Below are 24,674 nucleotides of genomic sequence, written 5' to 3'. Positions count from 1 at the left end.
TTTACCATTAAGGCTGGGTGATAGCTCGTTTTCAATATCGTGATGTACCACCAGCTAAGCATTGTGATATACTGATATATCACTATACCTGAAATAAGAATAGAGCTATATGGAGGCATTGGCTAGCTGCATGGTTTTTGCATAGCACACCCACCCACACCCCATGTTTGCAATATATTGCAAGGTCAAAAATTATGAAACTGATAGAACTGATATAATGAATTGAAAAAAAGTTTAAATTGACATTTGTAAAAAAAAAAACTAGAGGGTTGGGGGGGAATAATGTAATTGATTATGAGGATTGACAAATTGTTATGTTGAAATTGGTTAATAAAAATATTTTCTAAAAACAATATGAAACTGATATCATTATATGGACTTCAAACCGGTTTTATTGATATATCGCCCAGCCCTACATACCACCCAGGCCGCTGGTGAAAGTTTTGGCTTTAAAGAAGTTGTTCTGATGAGCCAGTGTGGTGTAGTGGTTAAGAGCGGTAGTCTTGTAATCTGGGGAACCGGGTTCGCGTCTCCGCTCCTCCACATGCAGCTGCTGGGTGACCTTGGGCTAGTCACACTTCTCTGATGTATCTCAGCCTCACTCACCTCACAGAGTGTTTGTTGTGGGGGAGAAAGGGATAGGAGAATGTAAGCCCCTTGTGAGACTCCTTTGGGTAGTGATAAAGCGGGATATCAAATCCAAACTCTTCTTCTTCTTCTTTTTATATATATATTAAAAACCAACAACTTTAAACTCTTGACAACTTTCAGAAAGCTTGCTGGGTTAGTCTGGTATGCATCAAATAGCCTTTCTAGCATCCTAATGACTAATTCGTTTATTGCAGAATTATCTTTTTTTAACCAGATGGATGGTGTGCTTTGGCTTATGCTGTGGGGGGGTTGTTGGTAGGAAATGGTTTATGAAACAATACTGAACCAGCTGAGCAGATGAGAGTGCTTTCTTTGTATTCTTGTGTTTCTGACATGAGGAAGATGGGTTCTCTTTCAGGAGGAAGAAGGAGAGGAAGTAACTGAAATGTGGCCTCTAACTATGTTTGACCAAGCTTCATGTTCCTGCTAATTGCCTCTGGACAGAATGTTCAGGCTCAGGCTTCCCTATATATTTATCTTTCCACCTTTTTGAATGAATCAATAGGCACAAAAAGCCAGGTTGGCAACAGAGACAATCGTTACGTCGTGTATCACCGCTTTTGTGTATTTCAATAACAACATTTGTGCAGATCTATACTGCCAAACACTAGCCAATCGTTAAGTCTTTTTAAATGCATACTTCACACCTTGCTAATTATTACCGCTGAACTTCTCTACCCCTCTTTTAATGTTTTGCAGGTCTGATCTGGCTGGTGGAATTTAAAGAACATTCTCGTAATGGAGGGGGAACAGCAGCAGGAGGTAAATTTTGGGAACAGCAACATCCTGTGTGGAGAGCGGAAGACGCTTCACTGGGCATTTTGGATTAACAAAATTTCTGAGGGGCTGCTGTGTTTGAGCTGCAGAAGCAGAAAACCAAAGCACGCTGAGATCTTTTGAGAGAGAAGCTTGAGTCACTGTGGCATGTATTTCTTGTAGGCAGCAACTAACCCGATAAGAAGTTTAATGTATTGTTTTGCTTGCTCTGCAGCCTTCTGCCTTATCCAGGGTAGAAAGGGCAAATGTTAAATTCCTGCAAATGTTAAGTTCCAGGTCCCATCAGCCTCAGCCAGCATGACCAATGGTCAGGGATGATGGGAGCTAGGCCTTCTCTTGGAGATAGATAAGTGACGCTGGTTCTCATATCTCTATAAAATACTGTGGTACCTCAGGTTACATACGCTTCAGGTTACAGACTCCACTAACCCAGAAATAGTGCTTCAGGTTAAGAACTTTGCTTCAGGATGAGAACAGAAATTGTGCTCCGGCGGCGCAGCAGCAGCAGGAGGCCCCATTAGCTAAAGTGGTGCTTCAGGTTAAGAACAGTTTCAGGTTAAGTACGGACCTCCGGAACCAATTAAGTACTTAACCTGAGGTACCACTGGAACCCCTAGTGGGCCACAGGCTCCCATTTCTGCCTTATGTAATTTGTGAATCTATGGGTGTGTTGCATTATGGGGAATTTTATGTATTTTTTTTAATTTAAAAACCCAACATGTCTCATGGCTACTTTTGTATCTGAAAGGAGCCCTGTTTAGGGAAGTTTTTAATGTTCGATGTTTTATCGTGTTTTTAATATTCTGTTGGGAGCTGCCCAGAGTGGCTGGGGAAACCCAGCCAGATGGGTGGGGTATAAATAATAAAAATATTATTATTATTATTATTATTATTATTATTATTATTATTATTATTAACACCACTAATACACCCCAATGAGCAAATATGTGCACTCACCCATTGTCTTCTATGGAGAAAGAAGTATGGGCTTAATTTATGCCCAGCAAGATAGCAGAGATAGTGTGCTTGTTTTGCTGAGCCCTCACACAAACCCTACAGATGTATCTTGAGCTGCTAGTGACTTGAAATCAGAGCCACATAATTCTAGCATAAGGTAAAGGTAAAGATACCCCTGCCCGTACGGGCCAGTCTTGACAGACTCTGGGGTTGTGCGCCCATCTCACTCAAGAGGCCAGGGGCCAGCGCTGTCCGGAGACACTTCCGGGTCACGTGGCCAGCGTGACATCGCTGCTCTGGCGAGCCAGAGCTGCACACGGAAACGCCGTTTACCTTCCCGCTGGTAAGCGGTCCCTATTTATCTACTTGCACCCGGAGGTGCTTTCGAACTGCTAGGTTGGCAGGCGCTGGGACCGAGCAGCGGGAGCGCACCCCGCAGCAGGGATTCGAACCGCCGACCTTTCGATCAGCAAGTCCTAGGCGCTGAGGCTTTAACCCACAGCACCACCTGTGTCCCAAATTCTAGCATAGATCTCCACAAAGTGAAGCAATTGTGCTACAAGATGCAAAACAAACTTGCCTTGCAGCCCAGACTGTGTTTTAAGTTTATCAGCTTCTAACATTTGTTATAATCGTCGATTTATCCGTGCACAAAACATGCTTTATTCAAGCTCTTCTTTCCACTCAGACCATTCACCCCTTTTTTTTAAACCAACACAGATGGCTGCAGAACCAGCGCCTTCACCCGAGGCACAAGGAGATGAGCCGAAGGAAGCTGCCGGCATTGCGTCAAATATTTGTATGTTATAGTTGTGGATAGCAAAGCCATTTTGCCTCCTACGTCTTGTCTTGGTTTAAAGCAGTTAATGGCTAGAGTTTGGGGTGGGTGAGGGTTAAGTCTACCTATGCAGTGGCAGAGCTTGGTAGAATGGACTGTACCACTTTAGAATGGACTGCACCATTCCAGTATGTGGAGTGATGATAGTCGTGTTTTGAGCAATTGTCTCTAAGGACCAGTGGCAACCAGGAAAGTGGGCAGCTGGGACCTTTTCCCTTGATGTTTTTGTTTTTTCTTGTCAGGGAGGCATTCAGAAATGAACCTTCAGTGGTACAGTCCAAGCTGCCATCTTGTTGTAATGCATGTGTGGGCGAGATCCTAAGGCACATTGGAATACTTAACTAGCATGAGCACAATGTCTAAGCCTGAAATCCTAAACACACTTTCTAGGTAGTAAAAAAGGTAAAGGACCCCATGGCGGTTAAGTCCAGTCAAAGGCGACTATGGGGTTGCAGCGTTCATCTCGCTTTCAGGCCAAGGGAGCTGGCGTTTGCTTTCCAGGTCATGTGGCCAGCATGACTTCTGACGCAATGGGACACTGTGACGGAAACCACAGCTCACAGAAACGCCGTTTACCTTTCCGCCGCAGTGGTACCTATTTATCTACTTGCACTAGGTTGGCAGGAGCTGGGACAGAGCAACGGGAACTCACCCCGTTGCAGGGATTCGAACCGCCGACCTTCTGATCGGCAAGCCCAAGAGGCTCAGTGGTTTAGACCACAGCACCACCTGCCTAAATCCCATTGAGCACCCTGGAAATTGCTTTGGAGAAAGCATGCATAGAATTGTGCTTTAAGTTAATGAGGCGGGGGACTGTGGGCACCACATCTTCTCTGGGTACCACTCTTCGGAGTATTATCACCAGCAATGTGTTTGGGTCCTATTTTAATTAGATGACTAGCTGAAATATTTTGGCCCTGCCTTTCGATACAGAATTTCATGGTGTACTTAAACCAGTTGAGCGGAGTTCTGTAGAGCAATATTTTCAGCTCCAATGGAATCATCAAGCTGCTTATGGAAAACCCAGTATGCTGGGTAGAGAATTACTCTCTTGATGGGATGTTGCTGATTCTGGGCACTTAGGTATCAAGGATGCTAACCTCACGATTTGGAGCCAGCCAGCATTTCTGAACTAAATTTATTTCACAGGGTTGTTGTGAGGACAAAATAGATCTTTGGAGGGAAGGCAGTTATAAATTAATGTGATAAAACAGATAAAGTTGATCCATATATTTATTTCAGACATTTGTGTTTTGCCTTTTAGGGCCGTACAGTCCTCTGAAGGCAGTTTACATTCCCCAACCCCCCCCCCCCAAAATAAAAGTATAATGCCATATTTATAATAGCATTAATGTTATCCTGTGTAGAGATCTTGTAAGAAAACAGACTGTTCCTAAAACAAAGGTTAATGCTGTATAACACATGAATTATAAACTGTGTCGGCGCCAAAGCAGGAAGTATTTTGTGAAAAAAAATTCCTCAAAGTTCAACTCCACCCCCTAAACCATCCCCAGTTTGATGGGGAGCAGCCTGAGAATTATCTTGACAATGCCTGTCTATTCAGAGTCAAGGAAGCAAGCCTCACCGTCCCTCTGGTATGGCTTGGTGACTTCATGGAGCCAGATCTGATTAGCACTGTGACAATATTGCTTCTATAAGAAGCTCCTGCTGTGTTTTTGTTTTTAATTGGCACCAGCTCTGGATTGGGGCCAGGCAGGGGGCAACGTTGCTGCAAACATGAAGTGAGCGGGGGGGGGGGGGAGGGCAAGAAAGTTGGTGGTTTGGGGATATTTTTCAAACACACACACTTAGTCTGAAACCCTCCCATTTGTCACCAGAATGTTTATGGTCAAAACTTTGACCTAGCCCCATTTAAACATTGCACAGTCATACATTGGTTCTCGAACGCCTTGTGACTCGAACGTTTTGGCTACATTTAAACATTATACAGTCGTACCTTGATTCTCAAACACCTTGTGACTCGGACGGTTTGGCTCCCTTTAAACATTATACAGTCGTACCTTGATTCTCAAACACCTTGTGACTCGGACGGTTTGGCTCCCGAACGCTGCAAATCTGGAAGTGAGCGTTCCGGTTTGCGAACGGTTTTTTTGGAAGCCGAACGTCCAAACTGCTGCTTCCACGGCTTCCGATTGAGTACCGGCAGCTCCTGCAGCCCATCGGAAGCCGCGCCTTGGTTTTCAAATGCTTTTGGAAGTCAGACAGGCTTCTGGAACAGATCTCGTTCGAGAACCCAAGGTACGACTGTGGTCGATTCATATCCTTTTCATAGGTATTGCAGCAAAGTGGGAGATGAATACGCAAACTAAACATGAGCTTGTTTATTCAAATTATATGCAGCTGATGCAGATGCTTTGAAAATACTTTTGGAGATGAAGATGAAGAGAAGAAAGCAAAAGCCCAGCCTCCCAAGCACCGTGACGGAACTGTCCACTGAGGAGGGCTCCAAAGTATATGTTGTTGGCACTGCTCACTTCAGTGATAGCAGCAAAAGAGATGTAGTGAAGGTAAATCTTTTTTTAAAAAATTGGGGCCCTAAAAGCTCCCCCCCATCCCTTAGGGCCGGAAGTTCACCTTTGAAACCTTGGTTATTTTTGTAACGCGGAAAAGGATTACATTTTGGGTTGGGAATGTAGCTGCGGTCGTGGATAACTTTATATAGAACCAATTCGTACAGAGGTTCTATCGTGTATACTGTAGTCTTCTCCCATATTATTCATCCTGATTGTAAACCTGTGAGGAGATAATCTTATCATCCATGTTTCAAACAAAGCTGCAGAGGCCAGGAGTTGGGTAGAATTTATGCAGAGGTGGAGAAATTGGGAACGAGGAGGTCAGTTTCCTGTTTTCTCTGCGGAGAGCTGATATGGGTAATTTGGCAGGAGGAGGGCACTGAAAAATCTCTTGAATTTGTTTGTTTTTACTGTTTGGCAATATTCTTTCTTTTTCCTGAAATATTTTAAAGTCCTTGAGATGGTAACAGCAAAATACAAAAATGTGTAATTAATAAATAAACACATTCTTTCCTGAGAGTTTTTCTCTTTTTAGATGAGAAACCTTATATTCTCCTCCAAAACATAAACAAAAAACAGTTTTATTTTTAAAATAGTTTGTGGGTTGGGACTCTGCTACGATATGCTTGGGACATTTCTCCCAGGAAAACATCAGTACAGTACTGCAAGCATGCAACTGAATCCGTATTTTTCAGACAATACAAGAAGTACAGCCTGACGTGGTCGTGGTTGAGCTGTGCCAATACAGAGTTTCTATGTTAAAAATGGATGAAAAGACATTGCTAAAGGAAGCCAAAGAAATCAATCTGGAGAAACTTCAGCAAGCTATAAAACAGGTAGGAGTTCTTCAGTGACAAAATCATCTGTCCGTCTGTATGCGAAATTGAAATACCGCTTTCCTAACTTTTAATAATCTGGCGCAGTCAAGGCTTGTATGAACATGCAGTTAATTGCACAGCCAATCCCATTCAGGGCTTTGTTCTATAGGGAGTGTTATAAAAGCAGGGATATGCAGGGACTAGGTTTTCAGTGGAGCAGAGCTCTACTGTATGTTTATGTAAAACCAAATAACAGGATTACAGTCCGGTATGATATCCATGCAAAAATTCCATGCAGGTAAACAGCTAGAGGGGGAAGCTAAAGGAGGATGGTGCAACAAAATATGGTCCTTTGCAACAGCAGAAAATCTTCTCTTAATCAAAAGCCAAATAAAGAGACTCTCCCCCGTGGCAAGAAATGGCTAGACTTTTATTTGTTTTATACATTCTGAAAGCAAGTCTTTAGTCCAGCACGGTACACTGGTATCTGGAGCTTCCTGCTGCCTCTTCAATAAGCTTTTCAAAGATGTAAAAATACATCCCTAAACTGCCACTAATTTCCTGTAGAAGATATGCAAATGATAATATCACAATTGCCATTCTAGTTAGTCAATTTATATATTCTGTTGTTTTATTTCAGATAATCTCTGTTTCTATTTAAAAAATTGTTTATTTATGTCTAATTTTGCTGCAGGATAACACTTTTCTTTTTAAAAAGTCATAACATTAAAAAAACAATTCTTATTTATTTCATTTCTATATCGCATTATATTTTAAAGAAAAATCTGAAAGCGGTTTACAGCATATTGAAACATCAATAAAGCAATTCAGAATCAAACATTTCTGAAGGAAGTCAAACATAGAGTATACAGTCAAAGCAACATAATTAACAGAAAACTAAAATGTTATCCTAAAGATTTCAAAATAAAACATTACAAAGGAGGTCAACTTAGAAATAGAAAAAAATAATTAGGTGACTAATTTAGTAAATGCTCCAGGAGATTTAGTATGTAAAGGGTGCTGAGAGGTCTTGGGAGACACAGAGCTGCAATTCACAGAGTAGTTAACAATCCCTCTTCCCAGGGAACTCTGCATGCAACTGAGAGACATTTAGACGGCCAAAGCAAGGCATCACATTCTGTTTTTAGCAAAGGGTTATGTCCTATGTACAGTAGATTTCAGAAATCAGATGGATTTGGACAGTCAGGAAAGCTGTAAAATTACAACTGATGTGTGTTGCACATCTTCGACACCATGAAGTCTCCTCAGTGCTCTTGGCAAGCAAGACTTCACCTTGCAAATGTTTCTGCCTGCCCCGGGAACGTCCATTGCTTGAGAGCGGATCTGTTGGCATTTGGAAAGCTGTCTGCCTAACAGAAAACTACTGCCCAAGTTTGAGCGAGGAGAATGGTTAGCCATTGACTTGTGACTCAGCACGAAAGCAACAGTTTCTCCTTCCTGGATCATTTTTCACAGCATTGCGACATCAACTCTGCCACACAAAAGAAAGCAGGAACACAGGAGTTTCTAGTTTTTTCTCCAGGGGTGAGCTAGAATTGTTTTCCAGCATATTTCTCAGTGTGAACCTAAAAGATACTTTGTCCAATGCTTTTATCCAATACAGTCACCTTAATATTCCAAAACACCCTCCACACTCATTGTGTAAAGGTAGATAATAGATATCTGGCAAAAAGTTCATCTGTAAATATCAAACTGAAACCAAATGTACATTTTTGGCAACTAAGTAAGGAGGCTGGCACCCAGTGATAATCTGCTTCTGAGGGAGGACACAGTGGGAAGGCTGTTTAGTTGCAGGAGTAGCAAGAACTAACATGACATGAGATTTTCTTGCATCTACCGTGGTACCTCGGGTTACATACGCTTCAGGTTACATACGCTTCAGGTTACAGACTCCACTAACCCAGAAATAGTACCTCAGGTTAAGAACTTTGCTTCAGGATAAGAACAGAAATCGGGCTCTGGCGGTGCGGCAGCAGCAGGAGGCCCCATTAGCTAAATGGTGCTTCAGGTTAAGAACAGTTTCAGGTTAAGAACGGACCTCCGGAACGAATTAAGTACTTAACCTGAGGTACTCCTGTATATACTTTCTCAACTAGCTGAGTTGACAGGTTTAAAAATATTTTTTTAAACCCTCATCTCTCAACTCTGAAACTATTACGTACGTGCTTTAGGTATTTTCTACACTTTCAGTGTAAAGCTTTGTTTGCACTGTGTGTGTGTGTGCTTATAAATTGTTCAAATGTTGCAATCCCCCCCCCCTTTATGCAATAGGTAAATAAGTCTATGCCAATCTGTTTAAATTGCAAACCTATGCAAGGAATTACGCATGCTATTTGCATACTTGAGTCACTTTCTTCTCTCGAGCAGAGATGGGTGGGTAGAAATAATAAATATTATGCCGCCAGACAGGTTAATTTAGTGCTATTTTCTCCTCTGTTCCTCCACAAGGAAACAAATTAGCAGATGTCTAAAAGGCTTCTTAGCAACGATCCTGTATGTTGAAATAAGGGGGTTTGTGTTCAGCAATAAATCAGCTCCCAGAGGCGGACTTGGTGTTTTACTCCTTCGCCAGCTGTGTTTCATCACAGCTATTAATGGCACCGTGCATCTTGTCTTTTCTAGTAATCTGCAAAAGGTTAACTCGTTCTTTTTTAATGGTTCTTCTTATGATAGAATGGAGTCATGTCTGGGTTGATGCAAATGCTGCTACTGAAAGTCTCTGCACATATCACAGAACAGCTGGGAATGGCTCCCGGAGGAGAGTTCAGGGAGGCTTTCAAAGAGGTGAGACTTTTCTTTCTTTCTTCTTTTAACTGTGTGTGATTTTGTGTGCGATTTCGCCCCTGAGGTAAAAAACGCTGAATGAATTGTGGGAGGCTGGCAACGACAGAAACCGGTGTGGGTTTCACTTGGGCCAAATTCTTTGTGCTGTATTCTGTCTCTTAAAAACAAATCAAAATCTGGAGAAAAATAATAATTACCGGTTCAAAGAACATTTGGTTTTAAAAATCTGGGCCTCCCATCTACCGTTTTCAGTCTGATTGTCTTAACGCTGGCAAAACATAATGAAAGCTGTAATATGAATGGTATCCTTTGCGGCTGCCGAGGGAACTTTAAACATATCAGAAAATTGAGTGTGTGATTCATTTTGTCCCATGTCTCGGCTGCTAGGCTAATAGATTTTCGGATAGCAATTAAGCCAGATACACCTCTCTTTAAGAACAAAAACAAAAAAAGGTGGGAGTGGGAGAAAGTTTGTGTTTTCGTAAAGGGAAAACTGGGGGAGGAATTCAACATTGTGCTATTTTGATTGTTTCAACCCCCCCTTTCCTCTTCCTACAATGCTGTTCTGAACCTTCAGATTTGGGGGCGCCATGGGGGGGGAGGAAGCCCTCTTATTAACTAACAGCTGCCCTTCCTCTAGCTTCCATCCTGGACACTTTAAATATTTTCAAATTGGGTGAACAATTCTGTTTTACGTAACAAATTTTGTCTGATTCCCCCTGTCAACAATCGCGCAAATCATCTCATAAATTTGAATTTATTTTTCTTGAGAGAGGTGTTAGAACTATTACCATAATCCTTGGCCAATATTAAAGCATTTTTTCTCACTGCATATTGAAACATTTTTCTCAATGGGTATTGCAGTTGATAATTTTGTTTGTTGGCTTATCTTTATGGATTTATAATCTGTATTGTTTATTGGTACTGCTTCTGCGGGTTTGTCATGGCCTTTAGCTAGAACAATAAACTTATATCGATTGACTGATTGAGTTCGATTTTTTTCATGTGGATTGTCCACGCAATTTGCATTTGATTTGTGATGACAGCACTTGCACTTTCTGAGCCATGCTAGTCTGAGGAGTCTCTTGTATCCAGTCTGCTTTGGTAACTTGTAATTATTCAGTATAGCTGTAAATGCTGCCATGATAAGTTTCAACCCATAACCCCTTATTTATACCACACTTTTTCATGTAAAATGCGGTTAATGACAGTTAGCAATGAAATGCATAGCAAAATGGGGACCAGTCAATAAAATATAAGCAGTAATTATTGAAAATGATAAGTAAAAACAAAGAATAATCAAATTGGAGAAGATGAAAATTAGACAACAGCTGTCAACTAGTTAGACAAGTTGAGTGGCATTCAACTAAGTTTTGCCCAGGGTAGACCCATTGAAATCCATTAGTTTGTTAATTTCAGTTCATCTGCTATTGAGGAAAACTTAGTAAGATACCACTCACTACGATTAAAATGCAAAACAAGACAAATCCACTCAGTAATCTGAACATCTCTTAAGATACTGTTTTACCTGCCAACATCAACAAAGTTTGGGTGCAGTCACTGAGAAGGCCCTGTCTTGAATTCTTGCCCAAACGCTCATCTTCCATTGGCAGGACAAGAGCTCAACTGGGATTGTAGAGGAAAAGTAGTTTCCTTGAGGTAGCCTGCCCCCAAGCCTTCTAGGCTATAACCAGCACTTTGAATTGTGCCCAGAAATGGACAGTGAAACTGTTGCATCTCAGAGAGGTCTGAAGACTTTGCTACTGCTACTCGTGTCCCTTTTTTCTTCTGCTTTCAACAATTTCTCTAAGAGAAAACAGATCATTTCTGAAAACCAACTTAATAGCCTGATGTAAGCTATGAAACCCTGAAAGAACCTTTGTGCAAGAAGCCTTTATGCAAGATAGCTAAACTGAAAATAATTTATTTGTATTATTATTATTGTTGTTGTTGTTATGTTACACACCCTGTGTAGTGCCTTAGCGTCCTGTTGTATGTAATGCTGTCTAATCGCTAATGTTCATATTCATCTTGCAGGCTAGTAAAGTACCTTTCTGCAAATTTCATCTTGGGGACAGGCCGATCCCGGTGACCTTCAAGAGGGCCATTGCTGCACTTTCTTTCTGGCAAAAGGTCAAGCTTGCTTGGGGCCTCTGCTTCCTTTCTGACCCAATCAGGTAGGAATGAGTGTGGCAACTTGTGGTTGGGTGCTCAGACCTGAGGCAGCCCTGGGGTATATCTTCTGATGGTGCTGGCAAATATTTCTGGTGCCAGTAACAACAAAAGAAAGGGCAGCCGTTGGAACAGTAGACTAGAGGCTCTCTGGATATTGTTGGGATTCCAGCTCCTGTCAACACCAAACTCTCCGTCCAACCCCTTTACACCCAACTGAAGGGGCTGTGGTCTAAATCACTGAGCCTCTTGGGCTTGCCAAGGTTGGCGGTTTGAATCCCAGCTCCCGTTGCTCTGTCCCAGCTCCTGCCAACCTAGCAGTTCGAAAGCATGCCAGTGCAAGTATATAAATATTTACCGCTGTGTCGGGAAGGTAAACGGCATTTCCGTACGCTCTGGCACTCATCACGATGTTCCGTTGTGCCAGAAGCAGTTTAGTCCTGCTGGCCGCATGACCCGGAAAGCTGCCTGTGGACAAATGCCAGCTCCCTTGGCCTGAAAGCAAAATGAGTGCCGTAACCCCATAGTCACCTTTGACTGGACTTAACCATCCAGGGGTCCTTTACCTTTTTACCTTTTACTTTTAGACCCAACTGATCACAGGTGAGGGCTTCCTGACATACCTTATTTGGAGGTCTGTACTGTACAATGTAGGAATCTGGTTGGTTGAGAACTTTCCCATCTGTATTGGATTTTTAAATACATTTAATCACCTGTTTTGCCACCCTAGGTTCCTTTAGGAACAAGGGTAGGATGTAAGTTTAATACATAAACATTCATCCCATTGAAATGCAGGCAACCCCCCCCCCCCATTTACATGCATTCAGTGTGTGCACAGCCGTGTATACCAATCACGCCGAATCCAGAAGAAACATCGCTAAAAGGAGAAATGGGAGCAGGATTTTTCCATGGGTTTCAATTACAGCAGTACCCCGGATTACAAACACCTCAGGTTACAAACGCTTTGGGTTACAGACTCTACTAACGTGGAAGTAGTACCTCGGGTTAAGAACTTTACCTCAGGATGAGAACAGAAATCACGCGGCGGCAGCGGGAGGCCCCGTTAGCTAAAGTGGTACCTCAGGTTAAGAACGGTTTCAGGTTAAGAATAGACCTCCGGAACGAATTAAGTTCATAACCAGAGGTACCACTATATATGCAATTTCAGTGATGCATGCAGTGCCTCAGAATGTAACCCCCCCTCGCCCACATAAATGGGGATTCCTGTGTAAAAACGCCTGATAAAAGGACAAGATCCTACTTGCTGCTCTTTATTTAAGTGCTCTTAAGCTATGCCAAATAGCTCTTAGGGTCAGTGAGTGTTCGGTGCCCTCTTTAAAACATGTGTTTTACTCGCACGTCAAGCAATTGTGTGACGAAAGGGGGTGCACTTTGAGCCCCGCCCCTGATTCTTTCCTGTAATTTTTGTGCTGTTGTCTGTAAGAAGTTCACGTGTAAAGGGTCAGTGTGATCAGGATTCCTGGTTGTGTGGATTCCCCAATTTCACAGAGCTCACACATGTGACTGAGCCGTAGCTACGGGGTCGAGGGGGGTACTAGTCAGGGTTTTTGACCCAGGTGAAGTTTCCAGAGGGGAGCCATTGAGGCTCCCAGCCTCTGTGTGTGTGTGTGTGTGTGAACGCAAACACATGTGGGGAGTGAATTAAAGCTTAGTTTTGACCCAGGTGAATTAAAGCCTAGTTTTGCCCCTGCGTATGAGCAAGAGTGCATATGCTGAGTTGTCTTTACAGCTAACTGTACACAATGCACAGTCCTAAACGGCCTCAGTCCAATATACCTGAAAGAGCGTCTTCACCTCCATCATTCAGCCCGGACACTGAGGTCCAGTGCCGAGGGCCTTCTGGCGGTTCCCTCGCTGCGAGAAGCTAAGTTACAGGGAGCCAGGCAGAGGGTCTTCTTGGTAGTGGCGCCCGCCTTGTGGAACGCCCTCCCACCAGATGTCAAAGAGAACAACAACTACCAAACTTTGAGAAGACATCTGAAGGCAGCCCTGTTTAGGGAAGCTTTTAATATTTAATAGGTTATTGTATTTTAGGGTTTTGCTGGAAGCCGCCCAGAGTGTCTGGGGGGACCCAGCCAGATGGGTGGGGTATAAATAATAAATTATTATTATTATTATTATTATTATTATTATTATTATTAGAAGTGAATGCAATTGGTGGGGCTGAAAGCACAGGCCCACTCCCCAGTCATCCTACCATCGCCCTATGAGGGAGTAGCATGTAACTAGGGCTTTGTTTACGCTGTGTTGGTAGTCAGCGAATTATTTGATACATTCATGCATGGCTACAGAGCTTTTTCTAATACAAGTGCTTCTATCGTGGCAATTTTCAGGTTATTTTTATCCATCACAGCAACAGCAGTGAGATGTTCTTTTACCATAAGCAGTTCTTTGCATGTTTAAATTTCCGTGTGATTCAGTGCCTCGCAGCGCTATTTTTCTGCTGCCGTGTATAAAAAATTGCATTATATGCAGTAGTAGGTTTCTACCATTTGCAACCGCCGTACGCCCAAGAGGATCTCGTTGTCTGCAATAGAATTAGCAATGTGTTTGGTAAGAAGGGCCGTTTGAGAAATATAGCAGGCACTACAGAGCTGTGAAAAAAAGAAAAGACTGAGAGAGAAAAGAAGCTGTGGTCGTGTTGGATATTTAAACTGTGTGTATGAGCATCATTTATATGCAAGAACATTGCAAGCGTTCTCTAGCTCAGTACAGTGGTACCTCGGGTTACATATGCTTCAGGTTACATACGCTTCAGGTTACAGACTCCGCTAACCCAGAAATATTACCTCGGGTTAAGAACTTTGCTTCAGGATGAGAACAGAAATGGCGTGGTGGCAGTGCGACAGCAGCGGGAGGCCCCATTAGCTAAAGTGGTTGTCAGGTTAAGAACAGTTTCAGGTTAAGAACGGACCTCCAGAACAAATTAGGAAGTAACCAGAGGTACCACTGTATAAGGCAACTTCATATGTCTTGCAGATACCAGAATACATCAGGTACACAAAATGGAGGAGAGAATCCTGGGATGGGTTTTCCTCTCACTAGGAAGGACTGTGCAAATTAAGTGGCTTTTACCTCAGTGCTGGGGGGGGTGTGTGACCCCCAGTGCCTTCTCACCTAGCTTCCCCCCTGCCTTTGGTTTATGCTAGGAAAGCCCTTCAGTTGTTAAGTTGTGGCCCGCAGGGAGATTGATGGAGAGAATGCACTATTTCCACAATACAGTCATACCTCGGGTTGAAGTTGCTTCAGGTTGAGTGCTTTTGGGTTGCGCTCCGCGGCAACCCAGAAGTAATGGAACGTGTTACTTCTGGGTTTCGTAGCTCACGCGTGCACAGACGGTCAAAATGACATCACATGCATGAACGGAAGCGGCGACACGCACAGACGCGGGTTGCATTTACTTAAGGATGCGAACGGGGCTCCTGAACGGATCCCGTTCGTATCCAGAGGTACCACTGTAGAGGCAGCGACCGTTTTAGTTGCGTCCAATTGACACGCGATTTCTGGCGCATGGGTCCTTTTGCAGCCAGAAGAGGACATAATGGGGCTGTGCATGTTTATACACCTTCCGCCAACATGGGGGGGTAGAGCCCCCACAAGAAATTGCCTCCGCTTGTAATATAGTTGCACTGCTCCCCCCCCACACACACATTTGAAGGCAGTAGCGTACCTGTTTCAGGCTATGGCTGGAGCAAACAAGGTAGCTTTGTGTCCTTCAGAAAAGTTGCATTTAGAGAAAATAAGCACATCCAAAAAGAGACTGCAGTCCGAAAGATATACCATAGGGCTTACCAGGAACCTAATAAGAACAGAAGGAGTTGGAATACTCCCCAAGTGGGAGATACCGTAGCTGCTTCTAGAACTGCGTAGCAGTGAATTACTAACACAAGACGTATTGTTTTACATCTACTAGGCAAGGAAGGCCAGGGTTCGTCAACTTGTGGCCCATTATTGTACGTTTTGACCTTCATATACAGTTTCAAGTGGTGCTCCACTTTAAGATACTTTGCATGGACAGATAGTAGTCAGAAATACAGATGGAGTCTGTGTCTTAACAGTTGGCCAGTTGAGAGCAATGGGTAGTGGGTGGGAATAAGCAATACTTCAGTTCTTTTATCTCTCAGTGGAGAGTAGACCCCACTGAACTCCGAGTAGAAATGCATAGGGTTGCATTGCAAAATATGTCATTTAGGTAAGCTAACCCCAAACTGCTTACATAATAAATAATCCTGACCACCACTGGGTTTGCCTGATTCTGCTCTGAACCTCGGAGCATGGAAGAATATTTAAAATAGGGTGCATGGTTGCCTTGCTATCCGCTATGTGGGTAGCCCAAGTAATAATGTTACAGCTGTGTACCTTTGGATCTTATCCAAAAACATAAAACATTCAAAATAGCAAGATCCTGTAGAAAATATTTCCCCTGTCTTGAACTCAGAAAATGCATCATGGTGTGAATTTTTCTCAAAGAAGTGCAGAACAGAAGTTCTATCTCTGGCTGTTTCGTACACTTAGGGTCAATTCACACATTCATGTTCAATGCCTAAGGGTGCAAGTGTCTGTCTCATTTTGGGCTGCATATTTAATTATTTATTGTACTGGTTACCTCAGCCACCCCACCATAATTTTCCAGGATTGGGTTTCACCTAGAGAATACGATAAAAAGACTCACACGCCACAATACTATGCAATATGGATCAACCAAACCAGGGCGGGTTTTTTGGTGGGGAGAGACTAACAATAAAAGTTCAACTATCACAGGAGTAGAGGTGCAATTTTTTAGACACGGTTTAGTGCTTTAAGACTTGGCTATTGTTAAAATGTAATAAAGATTATGAGCTGCATGTTCAGAAATAATCAAACAGGGAATATTCTTAGAAGCTGTCCCCTAGTACTAAGTTGGACTAAGCTGATGCTGGAAGAATTGTTATCAAGTGAAGCCTAATTGACAAGCTAAAAGGCGCATTTTTTGCTCCTGCTGTTGTGTTTCGGCAGCATCAAGGCAGAAGCGCAACATAGCTATGACATCAGAGCAAGGCTGAAGTGCTCTCTCTCTCCCCAAGGAATTAACATGTTATACTGTAATTAGAATGAGGTTTATATGCTTTTACACATCCATACCTCCCACTCACTACTTGAGTGTGAAAGGGGTAACAACCGGTTTGATTTTTCTTTGCACTGCACTTGCAGCGCAGATGCCTGCCAATTTGTTTTTGTTTGTTTTTTTCAGAAATGAAAATTGATTCCTTGGGAAGAAAGAGTTCTGTGCCAAATTCTAAACTGAATTTTTATGCAGTGCTTTTTAATTGTGTGTGTGTTGCTGCTGTTGCTGTATCTCTTTGTGAGCTGTCTTTCAGCAAGGCTTTTCTGCAGAAAAAGCAATCTGCGAATTCCATTCTTATCTCTGACCCCATTATGAGGTTAAGCAGCACTTTCTTTCCTGCAACTTACACGTCCTGGTTCTGTTCCAAGCGTGCTTGTAGGTTCATTGAGGGTGGGTTCAAGTAACCAACTTTGTACCCACACTCCTCAGTACCTTCAGAGTGGAAGTCACTTGGGAGTTTTCCATGGGAATTTAACATACCAATCAGCTCTGCAGTTATTTCACTTTCAATAAACCCGGGAAATCCAACTTGCTGGAAGGCTAGTAGCTGTAACAGACTGTGCCCTTACCTTCTACATTAGTAGCTAGCCTGTTGAGACAGCCAGTAATAACACTTTCAGCTTCTTCTGTAAGAAATAGTAATTTGAAAGAGTGGAGAAATCCCTCCTTGTACTTGCCTTTATCCATCTGGATTTTTTAAAAACAATTTTTGGCATTATTGAGACTCAAAGGGCATTGGTTCGGTTTATTGTTCTTTCTCCTTTTGCTTTCGTTCATCACTGAGAGCATAATGTAGACGTTGAAACTGTTTGTTTCAGTAAAGATGATGTGGAGAAGTGTAAACAAAAGGATCTGCTGGAGCAAATGATGGCCGAGATGATTGGCGAGTTTCCTGATCTTCATCGGACAATCGTCTCAGAAAGAGATATTTACTTGACTTACATGTTGAAGCAAGCTGCAAAGCGAACAGAACTACCTCGTGCATCTGAAGGTAAGTTAACATTTATGACTATGAATTGCACTCCTCCAGCAGTGTGGTTCTTCAGCTATGCTGCCTCTCAGGAAATCTAGACACATATTTGCAGATTAATGTGCAACATAGGGATTAGTTCTGTTAGCCAACTAGCCGAGAGAGTGTTGCCACTCTGCCTGATTGCTAAGTTTTTTCTTCATTGAGGTAGGAAATGCTCTACAATGGTACCTCGGGTTACATACGCTTCAAGTTACATATGCTTCAGGTTACAGACTCTGCTAACCCAGAAATAGTACCTCGGGTTAAGAACTTTGCTTCAGGATGAAAACAGAAATCGTGGGGTGGCGGCGGGAGGCCCCATTAGCTAAAGTGGTGCTTCAGGTTAAGAACAGTTTCAGGTTAAGAACGGACCTTCGGAACGAATTAAGTGCGTAACCAGAGGTACCACTGTAATTGGCTGTGAAGATTTGAGGGAATTTTCCTCTGTATGCTTCATTTCCCTACTATGTTCAAGGCTTGAACTAAGACAAAAGCTCCCTGTTCTTTCCCCTCAAATTATACACAGTTTTGTTCAGTTTCCTCAGCCAAGACTTTTCTCTCTGGACTCTGTCTTCATAATTTAAGTGACTTTGCCAACATAGCAAGACATGTGAATGGGCCCGATATTGCAGCCTATCTGCAAAATGGGAATTAAAAGTATTCTGATTTGAAGGATTATTGAAATGAGAGAGGTGACACTGTCCATTTAGGAATTCTATGTACCTTTTATAAAGGGGTCATACGTTTTTAGATAATGTTCCCGTTAGAAGAACTGGCTATGCCTTGGTTTCTGAACATTTTGGAAGTCAAACGGAATCCGTTCCAGACGTCCGTTTGACTTCCAAGGTACCACTGTATCCCTTTGTTTCTGTTTGAGAGCTGTGGCTGAAGAGAATCCGAAAAATAGTGGTAGTAAATATAATAAACACATTGAACATAAGCTTTTTGTTTATGTTTCTTCTGCTGTCTCAGCTGAACCCAGAAGATGCGTCCCGTCCATTGTAGTTGGGGTGGTTGGAATGGGTCACGTCCCTGGGATCGAAAAGAACTGGAATACAGACTTGAACATCCAGGAAATAATGAGGTAATTCTCTCTCTGGTAGGTTTGGTCATTTTCCTTATATGTTATGATTTCTGCAGTTAGCCTGGGGGCAGGAGGTAAAGAAAAGGCAGTGAATAGGTATAGTGGCAGACTGCTAATGACACTAAAGGTGAAACAGGATGAACTCCCAGAGATTCGGGCAATGCTAAAATGTCCTTGGTTAGGCAGGAAGTATCTCCTGAGAAATGAGTATTTGGGAGAAAGCTTGTTGTGCAGTTTTCCCTATGGAACAGATGACTGAAAACAAAGATTAAGTAACTGCATTTTGGGTTTCTGTTTTATCTGCGCAGTACCGAGGCCTGAGATACAGATTGTTTCCTGTGATCTGAAGGTTGAAATTTGATGCTCTGTATAAATAAAACGGGAAAAGAGAGCACCCAATTATTATTTTTTAAAGGGTCTCTGGGGTGAATATTTCAATGAAAATAATTAAAAGTGCATCATATAAATTAATGTTCCTATTACAGAATTATAAACCTGGAAACTACCACAAGTAGATATAATGGTGACATTCAGACATTATGCTGAGTCACCATTGAGAGTGATGAGAACAAGCCAAACAAACCGCAAGCTATAACCAAGATTACATCTTGACTTGTCGCTTGTGGTACATTTGGGGGAGATGAACAATAAGACTCAGTTCATATGTAACCATAAGCCAAACCATGGTTTAGCTACCAGTAGCACAACAGGAGCAAAGCAGAGAAGTTTTTACTCTATGCACCAGCCTGCTTGCCCATTCATACCTAACCATCATTTGGCTTGGAGTTACCGTATTTTTCGCTCTATAGGATGCACCCGACCATAGGACGCACCTTGTTTTAGAGGGGGAGAACAAGGAAAAAAAATCTCCCCCTCTCTGCGCAGCACCCCTTCAGCGAAGCCGCAGGAGAAATGGAGCCCCTTCCATTTCTCCTCCCGCTTGGCTGACGGGGTGCTGCGCAGCTCTCCCTCTCTGCTGAAGCCAGGAGAGTCTTGCTCTCCCAGCTTCAGCAAAAGGAACCCGAAGCCTCCGGAGCGCAGCAGGACCTCCCGCAAGACTCTCCTGGCTTCAGCGAAAGGAACCTGAAGCCTCCGGAGCGTAGCGGGAACTTGCGCTGCGCTCCGAAGGCTTCAGGCGGCTATCCCTGAAGCCTGGAGAACGAGAGGGGTCGGTTCGCACTGACCCCTCTCACTTTCCAGGCTTCAACGAAAGCAACGCAAAGCCTCCGGAGCGCAGAGGGAGCGCTCCCTCTGAGCTTTGGAGGCTTCTCATTGCTATCGCTGAAGACAAGGAGCCTGCATTCGCTCCATAGGACGCACACACATTTCCCCTTAATTTTTGGTGGGGGAAAAGTGCGTCCTATAGAGCGAAAAATACGGTACATGTGAACAAGGCCATTTTGGCGTCAAATAAAGGGTTCCACTTCCGTTTTTCCTTAAATGCAGCTTGTCATATTATTGGAACCACTAAACTGTAGCTTAACATTAGCCATGCTTTGTTTGAAACAAACCAACTTCAAGTCATGGATTATATTATAAGAACATAATAAGATAATAATAAGATCAGCCAAAACACTTGACTGGCCCAGCATCCTGCCTTTCACTGTGGCCAACTACTTAAATTTAAAATAAATTTAAAACCAGGTGCCTCTAGGAAGCTTGCAATCTGAATATAAATGCAATAGCATACTCTTGCTCCTATTAATAAGTTGGGAATTAAGAGTTTGAATGGAAAGCTAAACTGTAGTTAGTGGAAAGCAGAACTGAAAGCTTTCAAACCTCCCACCCGCGTCAGCTGCCACACCTAAGAATGATGGGGTGGAATGCAGAGCCTGAAGTTATCTGCAACTCATTCTCATCATGCCAAATACAGTTTTGACATGGCATGTGAATGTAGCCAATAAATGCTCATTTAGATGAAGGTAGTGGTGCAAGAAAAATCCATCTGTGATTTCCTCTCCCAAGATACATGAATCAAGTAATTTTACGGAATCGTTTTTATATATTGCAAGACTCATTGTAAAATGAAAAGAATTTCAAAAATCAAATCCATAATAGTATAAATAAATCGTAAGATATATGTAACAAATACTGCTGATGTGGACTGTTAGCTCATGGCCTGATCCATGAAAGATTATTTTCATTTAAAGCAATTGATAATGGTTGAACTGTATCGTGTATGCTGTTACCCAAAAGATAAGTGGCCAGAATAGGGCAAAATGGCCCTATTCTGGTGGTGGTGATGGTTTTGTGTGTGTGTGTGTAAGCTCAGTAGCTATTACATTGGCACAATTAAACAAAACACACATATTGCTGCATGATGCATACTGGATTCCCACCCAAGTAATAAAGGTAATGGCAGACATTTTAGTGTTTGAGGCAAGTAGTGTTTAGTATTAATTATTTGAACATAGGTGGATGATAAGTCTCTCCTCCCCCCTTCTCCTTTTTCCAGTGTGCCGCCTCCATCAACCTCAAGTAAAATCCTCAAGTTTGCTCTAAAGGCCACAGTATTTGGACTAGTGGGCTACGGCTGCTATAGGATGGGACAAAGGACAGTTCGGTTTATTCTCTCCATGCCCGTTGCACAGAACTATCTTCAGAAACTGGCAGATGTCAAGACTCAGCACTGAATTGGAAGAAGATTCTGCAAGTAGCTGGGGCAAGATCTAACATACGTAAAAATAGGTTGGAAAGGAGTGACTTGTCAAATTTAACCAAATTCTGTCCAGAGGTCTCATTTGATGCTGAGCTGGAGCATAACCAGTGGATCAGTACTAAACGCCACACCAGCTGCGACCTAAGCATTTGCCCCCAAACCTAGTGAAATGGGCAGCATAAAATGACATGCCAGTATAGGGTACCTAAAGTATGTACACATATATATCATACTATTATGTGTATATAGTGCATTTATAAAGATGGTGATATAATGGATCAACAACATAGAATCTAATATCCTCGGACACAATTCACTGGAAACTTCCGTTATGCAAGCACCTTTGAAACGAATGAGACTGTACAAAGATGCAGCTGTTCATTTAACTGAAGCTGGCACAGGAGAACTTGCTGGTGCATTGTGTCCCATGATCTGTTTTCTCCCCCAGAGGAACAGAACAAACCATAGGCTAGTTGTGTTCCTATTAGAAAGCACAGTGGCCCATTAAGTATGTGTGCGTTTGGTACAGGTAAATAAATACCAGGCTATCCTTCCTGGTGCCAAGTACCTATAAGATGACTTAGAAGGACCTCTTCTTACTGGAAAACTTTTATACTTAGTGGCTTTTTTTAAAAGAAGACAACCTGCTAAAAGCTTTTGAAATATCAGAAACGTGCTGGCTGCTATCGATGAAACCTCTACATATCTTTTACAAGCCTTACTTTTTTTAGAAGAAAAAGTTGCCTTCAGCATTGTATCCCGCCAAAATGGATCACTTTAAAACCCCAACTCTTTTATTAATGGAAAGCTCACAAGTTCCATTCAAGACTCCTTATGTTTGGTTAGCCCAACCTGACGCCCTCCAGATGTCTTTAAATTCAGAATCATCTGGGGAAAGTTGGGGAAGGACAAGCAAGATTGTGCTTTGTCGTTTGGGGGCTTTCCCAAGGTTTTCTCTGTCTCAAACGAAACATTGCAATATGTCTACTTTTCTCCCTCTCCTTAAGTTGTTGTTGGGTAACTTCCTTTGTTTACAGGGCACACAGTTCCTCCTAGGTTAGATTAATGTCACTGATAATTAGTAAACCAAATCCTTGTCAGGATAAATTTCAGTACTGCAAAATTATTGAGACTCTTATCCCTCCCACTAATGAACTTTCACTTCTCCTTTTGGGGGAAAACAAATCTGGAACTGTTGTGTATGTCGTATTTACCCTTCCTCGGATGCCATGTAAGCTATTTATCACAATTCCAGTGGAATGTAATAAAATGCTGATTTAAAAGAAAAAATCAGTGGAATGTTGTTTTAACAGATTTCAACCAGTATTTTTTGAAACTGCCTAGGTTTTGTTTGTGTAGCTTTTATGCGTCCTTTTCAATAATTCTACTTTTTTAACATACACATTTTTTTAAAGAAACATTTTGTCATGTACATTTTGTAGACATTTATATGCCCTTAAGATTGCCTTGGAGTGCATATTGCTTGTTGCCATCTCAACAGAATATTAATCGTAAAAATGCGGTTGTTAATCTATCCCGTGGAAAGCCTTTTGCCTTTTATGCAATTGTCCATCGGCTGGAGTAAAGACATTTTCTGACTTTAGTCTTCCCTGCTCCCTCTTCTTTAGAGAAGGTGGCATTTGAGGAGCGGAAACTAAACGCTGACATAGTCCACAACCTGACTGCATATTTAGCAAAGCAAATGTTTCCAGATTAATACCGTTACAGCCTGTCTTTCAAAATGCTCTTTTGCAAGTTTCCATTAACTGGACATAATGCAGCACAGATAAGTGCACTTAGGTCCAGTTGCGGGGAAGGGGAGATAAACAGGAAATATGCACAATTAGCTGGGTAATGATTGTTCCTGGGTTTAGTTCTTGCTTCTCACCAAAAGGAGGCTATAGTCTTCTTCTTCTTGGGTATTTTTGCTGATGATATGATGCTGGTGGGGAATTCTACATCTTTTGATGGGACTTACGATGGATTCCAAAGTTTTATTTAACTAAATTCAAGTGATAGATTTACAGGGCCTAACAGATTGTATTCCCCAACATCAATGAAAACAAATATCCCTAAATGAAATTTGATGCTGCTTTTTTTGTTTTTGCATCATGTATTGCAATTATATCTTGCAAAAAAATAAAAATGGTGGTGCTTGCCTGTTAATAGCACTTGAGACAATTTGCTCTGGAACCGCAACAGTTAAGTACAGTATATTGATACAATTAATTGGTTTGAGTTGGGATACTCTTCCACATACCCTCCATAGGCAAACCTCTTGAATACCTTATACAGAAGAAAATGGAAATTTGTTAAATGATGGGAGAAAGGTGCACAGGTTGATTTTTACAGGTACAGCTCAACACAAGATGCAAGAGAGAAAGGTTTGTGTCATTGGTCTTTGCCACTTATACTGCTTTCCTGACAACTGTTTGGAAGAAAAAGGAGTGAGCTGGAAAGTACCATGTTATAAGCAACTTTTCAACAATTGAAATGATTATTTTTATTTTGATGGTTTCTCCTTTACCTTTTAAAAGGTTTCCAATGATATATTTTTGGTTAGTTATCATACCTCTTGGGAATATGTTAGATAATCAGCTGATTGAGCTATTAAATTACCTTTTACATCTTACCAAATATGTTGGCTCTCTTTATTGTGTTCCTCCAGTCCCATTTTGTAAGTTAACTGTATTATGTTTACTTTAAAGTATTCATACTCAGGTAAATTTCACAAAAGTTACAAAAAACAAGATGAATGGCAAGAGTCAGCCTTAAGCTTGAATGGACTAATGTTAAATGATGGACTTGAGGCATGCTGTATTTTGTGTATTTCCATATGCCAAAAAGAGAGAAATAGAATAAAAGGTCTATCCAACAGCTAGCATTTCATATTTACCAATTCAGTGTGTGCGTGTGTTCTTTCAAGAGAATATGCTATTCCATGTCCCAAAGACTTCTGCACAATGCAGTTGAATGGGGCTACCAGTATTTGATATATATTGAATGCCTCTTAGTGCTTGACCTAACTGAAATTGCCTGATTTAAATATGCCCCATGGATACTGAATAAAGATGATTCATAGAATTTTTTTTTTACTTCCTGAAAAATGCAAAACCAACGTAATAAAAAGTGAATTATCAAGTCCCTTGTTTTTACTGTGGTGATACAGCATATTCTATAAGCCTATTTCAAACATAGCTATAGTGTAATGCAGGGGTTGCCAACTTTTTTGGGCTAGTGGG

At 42.0% G+C, this 24,674-nt stretch overlaps 1 protein-coding gene across 2 annotated transcripts in view; it reads left to right on the top strand.

The window, feature by feature from the left end:
• The window catches only part of TRABD (TraB domain containing), a 33,705-nt gene extending 9,374 nt beyond the window's left edge, over positions 1-24,331 (top strand). Inside the window, exons 2-10 of one of the 2 annotated variants that reach the window (XM_081927866.1) lie at positions 1,351-1,413; positions 3,106-3,184; positions 5,585-5,751; positions 6,453-6,593; positions 9,270-9,380; positions 11,418-11,557; positions 17,496-17,668; positions 18,662-18,773; positions 21,229-24,331. In XM_081927866.1, the coding sequence (XP_081783992.1) occupies positions 1,390-1,413; positions 3,106-3,184; positions 5,585-5,751; positions 6,453-6,593; positions 9,270-9,380; positions 11,418-11,557; positions 17,496-17,668; positions 18,662-18,773; positions 21,229-21,406 (1,125 nt within the window). In that variant the 5' untranslated portion in view covers positions 1,351-1,389 and the 3' untranslated portion in view covers positions 21,407-24,331. Of the gene's footprint in view, positions 1-1,350; positions 1,414-3,105; positions 3,185-5,584; positions 5,752-6,452; positions 6,594-9,269; positions 9,381-11,417; positions 11,558-17,495; positions 17,669-18,661; positions 18,789-21,228 lie in introns of both variants that reach the window. The other variant, XM_081927867.1, reaches the window with a different exon arrangement.
• The last annotated feature ends 343 nt before the right edge of the window (positions 24,332-24,674 follow it).

This window comes from Podarcis melisellensis, assembly GCF_964234715.1.
Source record: "Podarcis melisellensis genome assembly, chromosome: 10".
In the NCBI taxonomy this organism is placed as follows: Eukaryota; Metazoa; Chordata; class Lepidosauria; order Squamata; family Lacertidae; genus Podarcis; species Podarcis melisellensis.
This window is presented reverse-complemented; position numbering and strand designations above follow the sequence as displayed.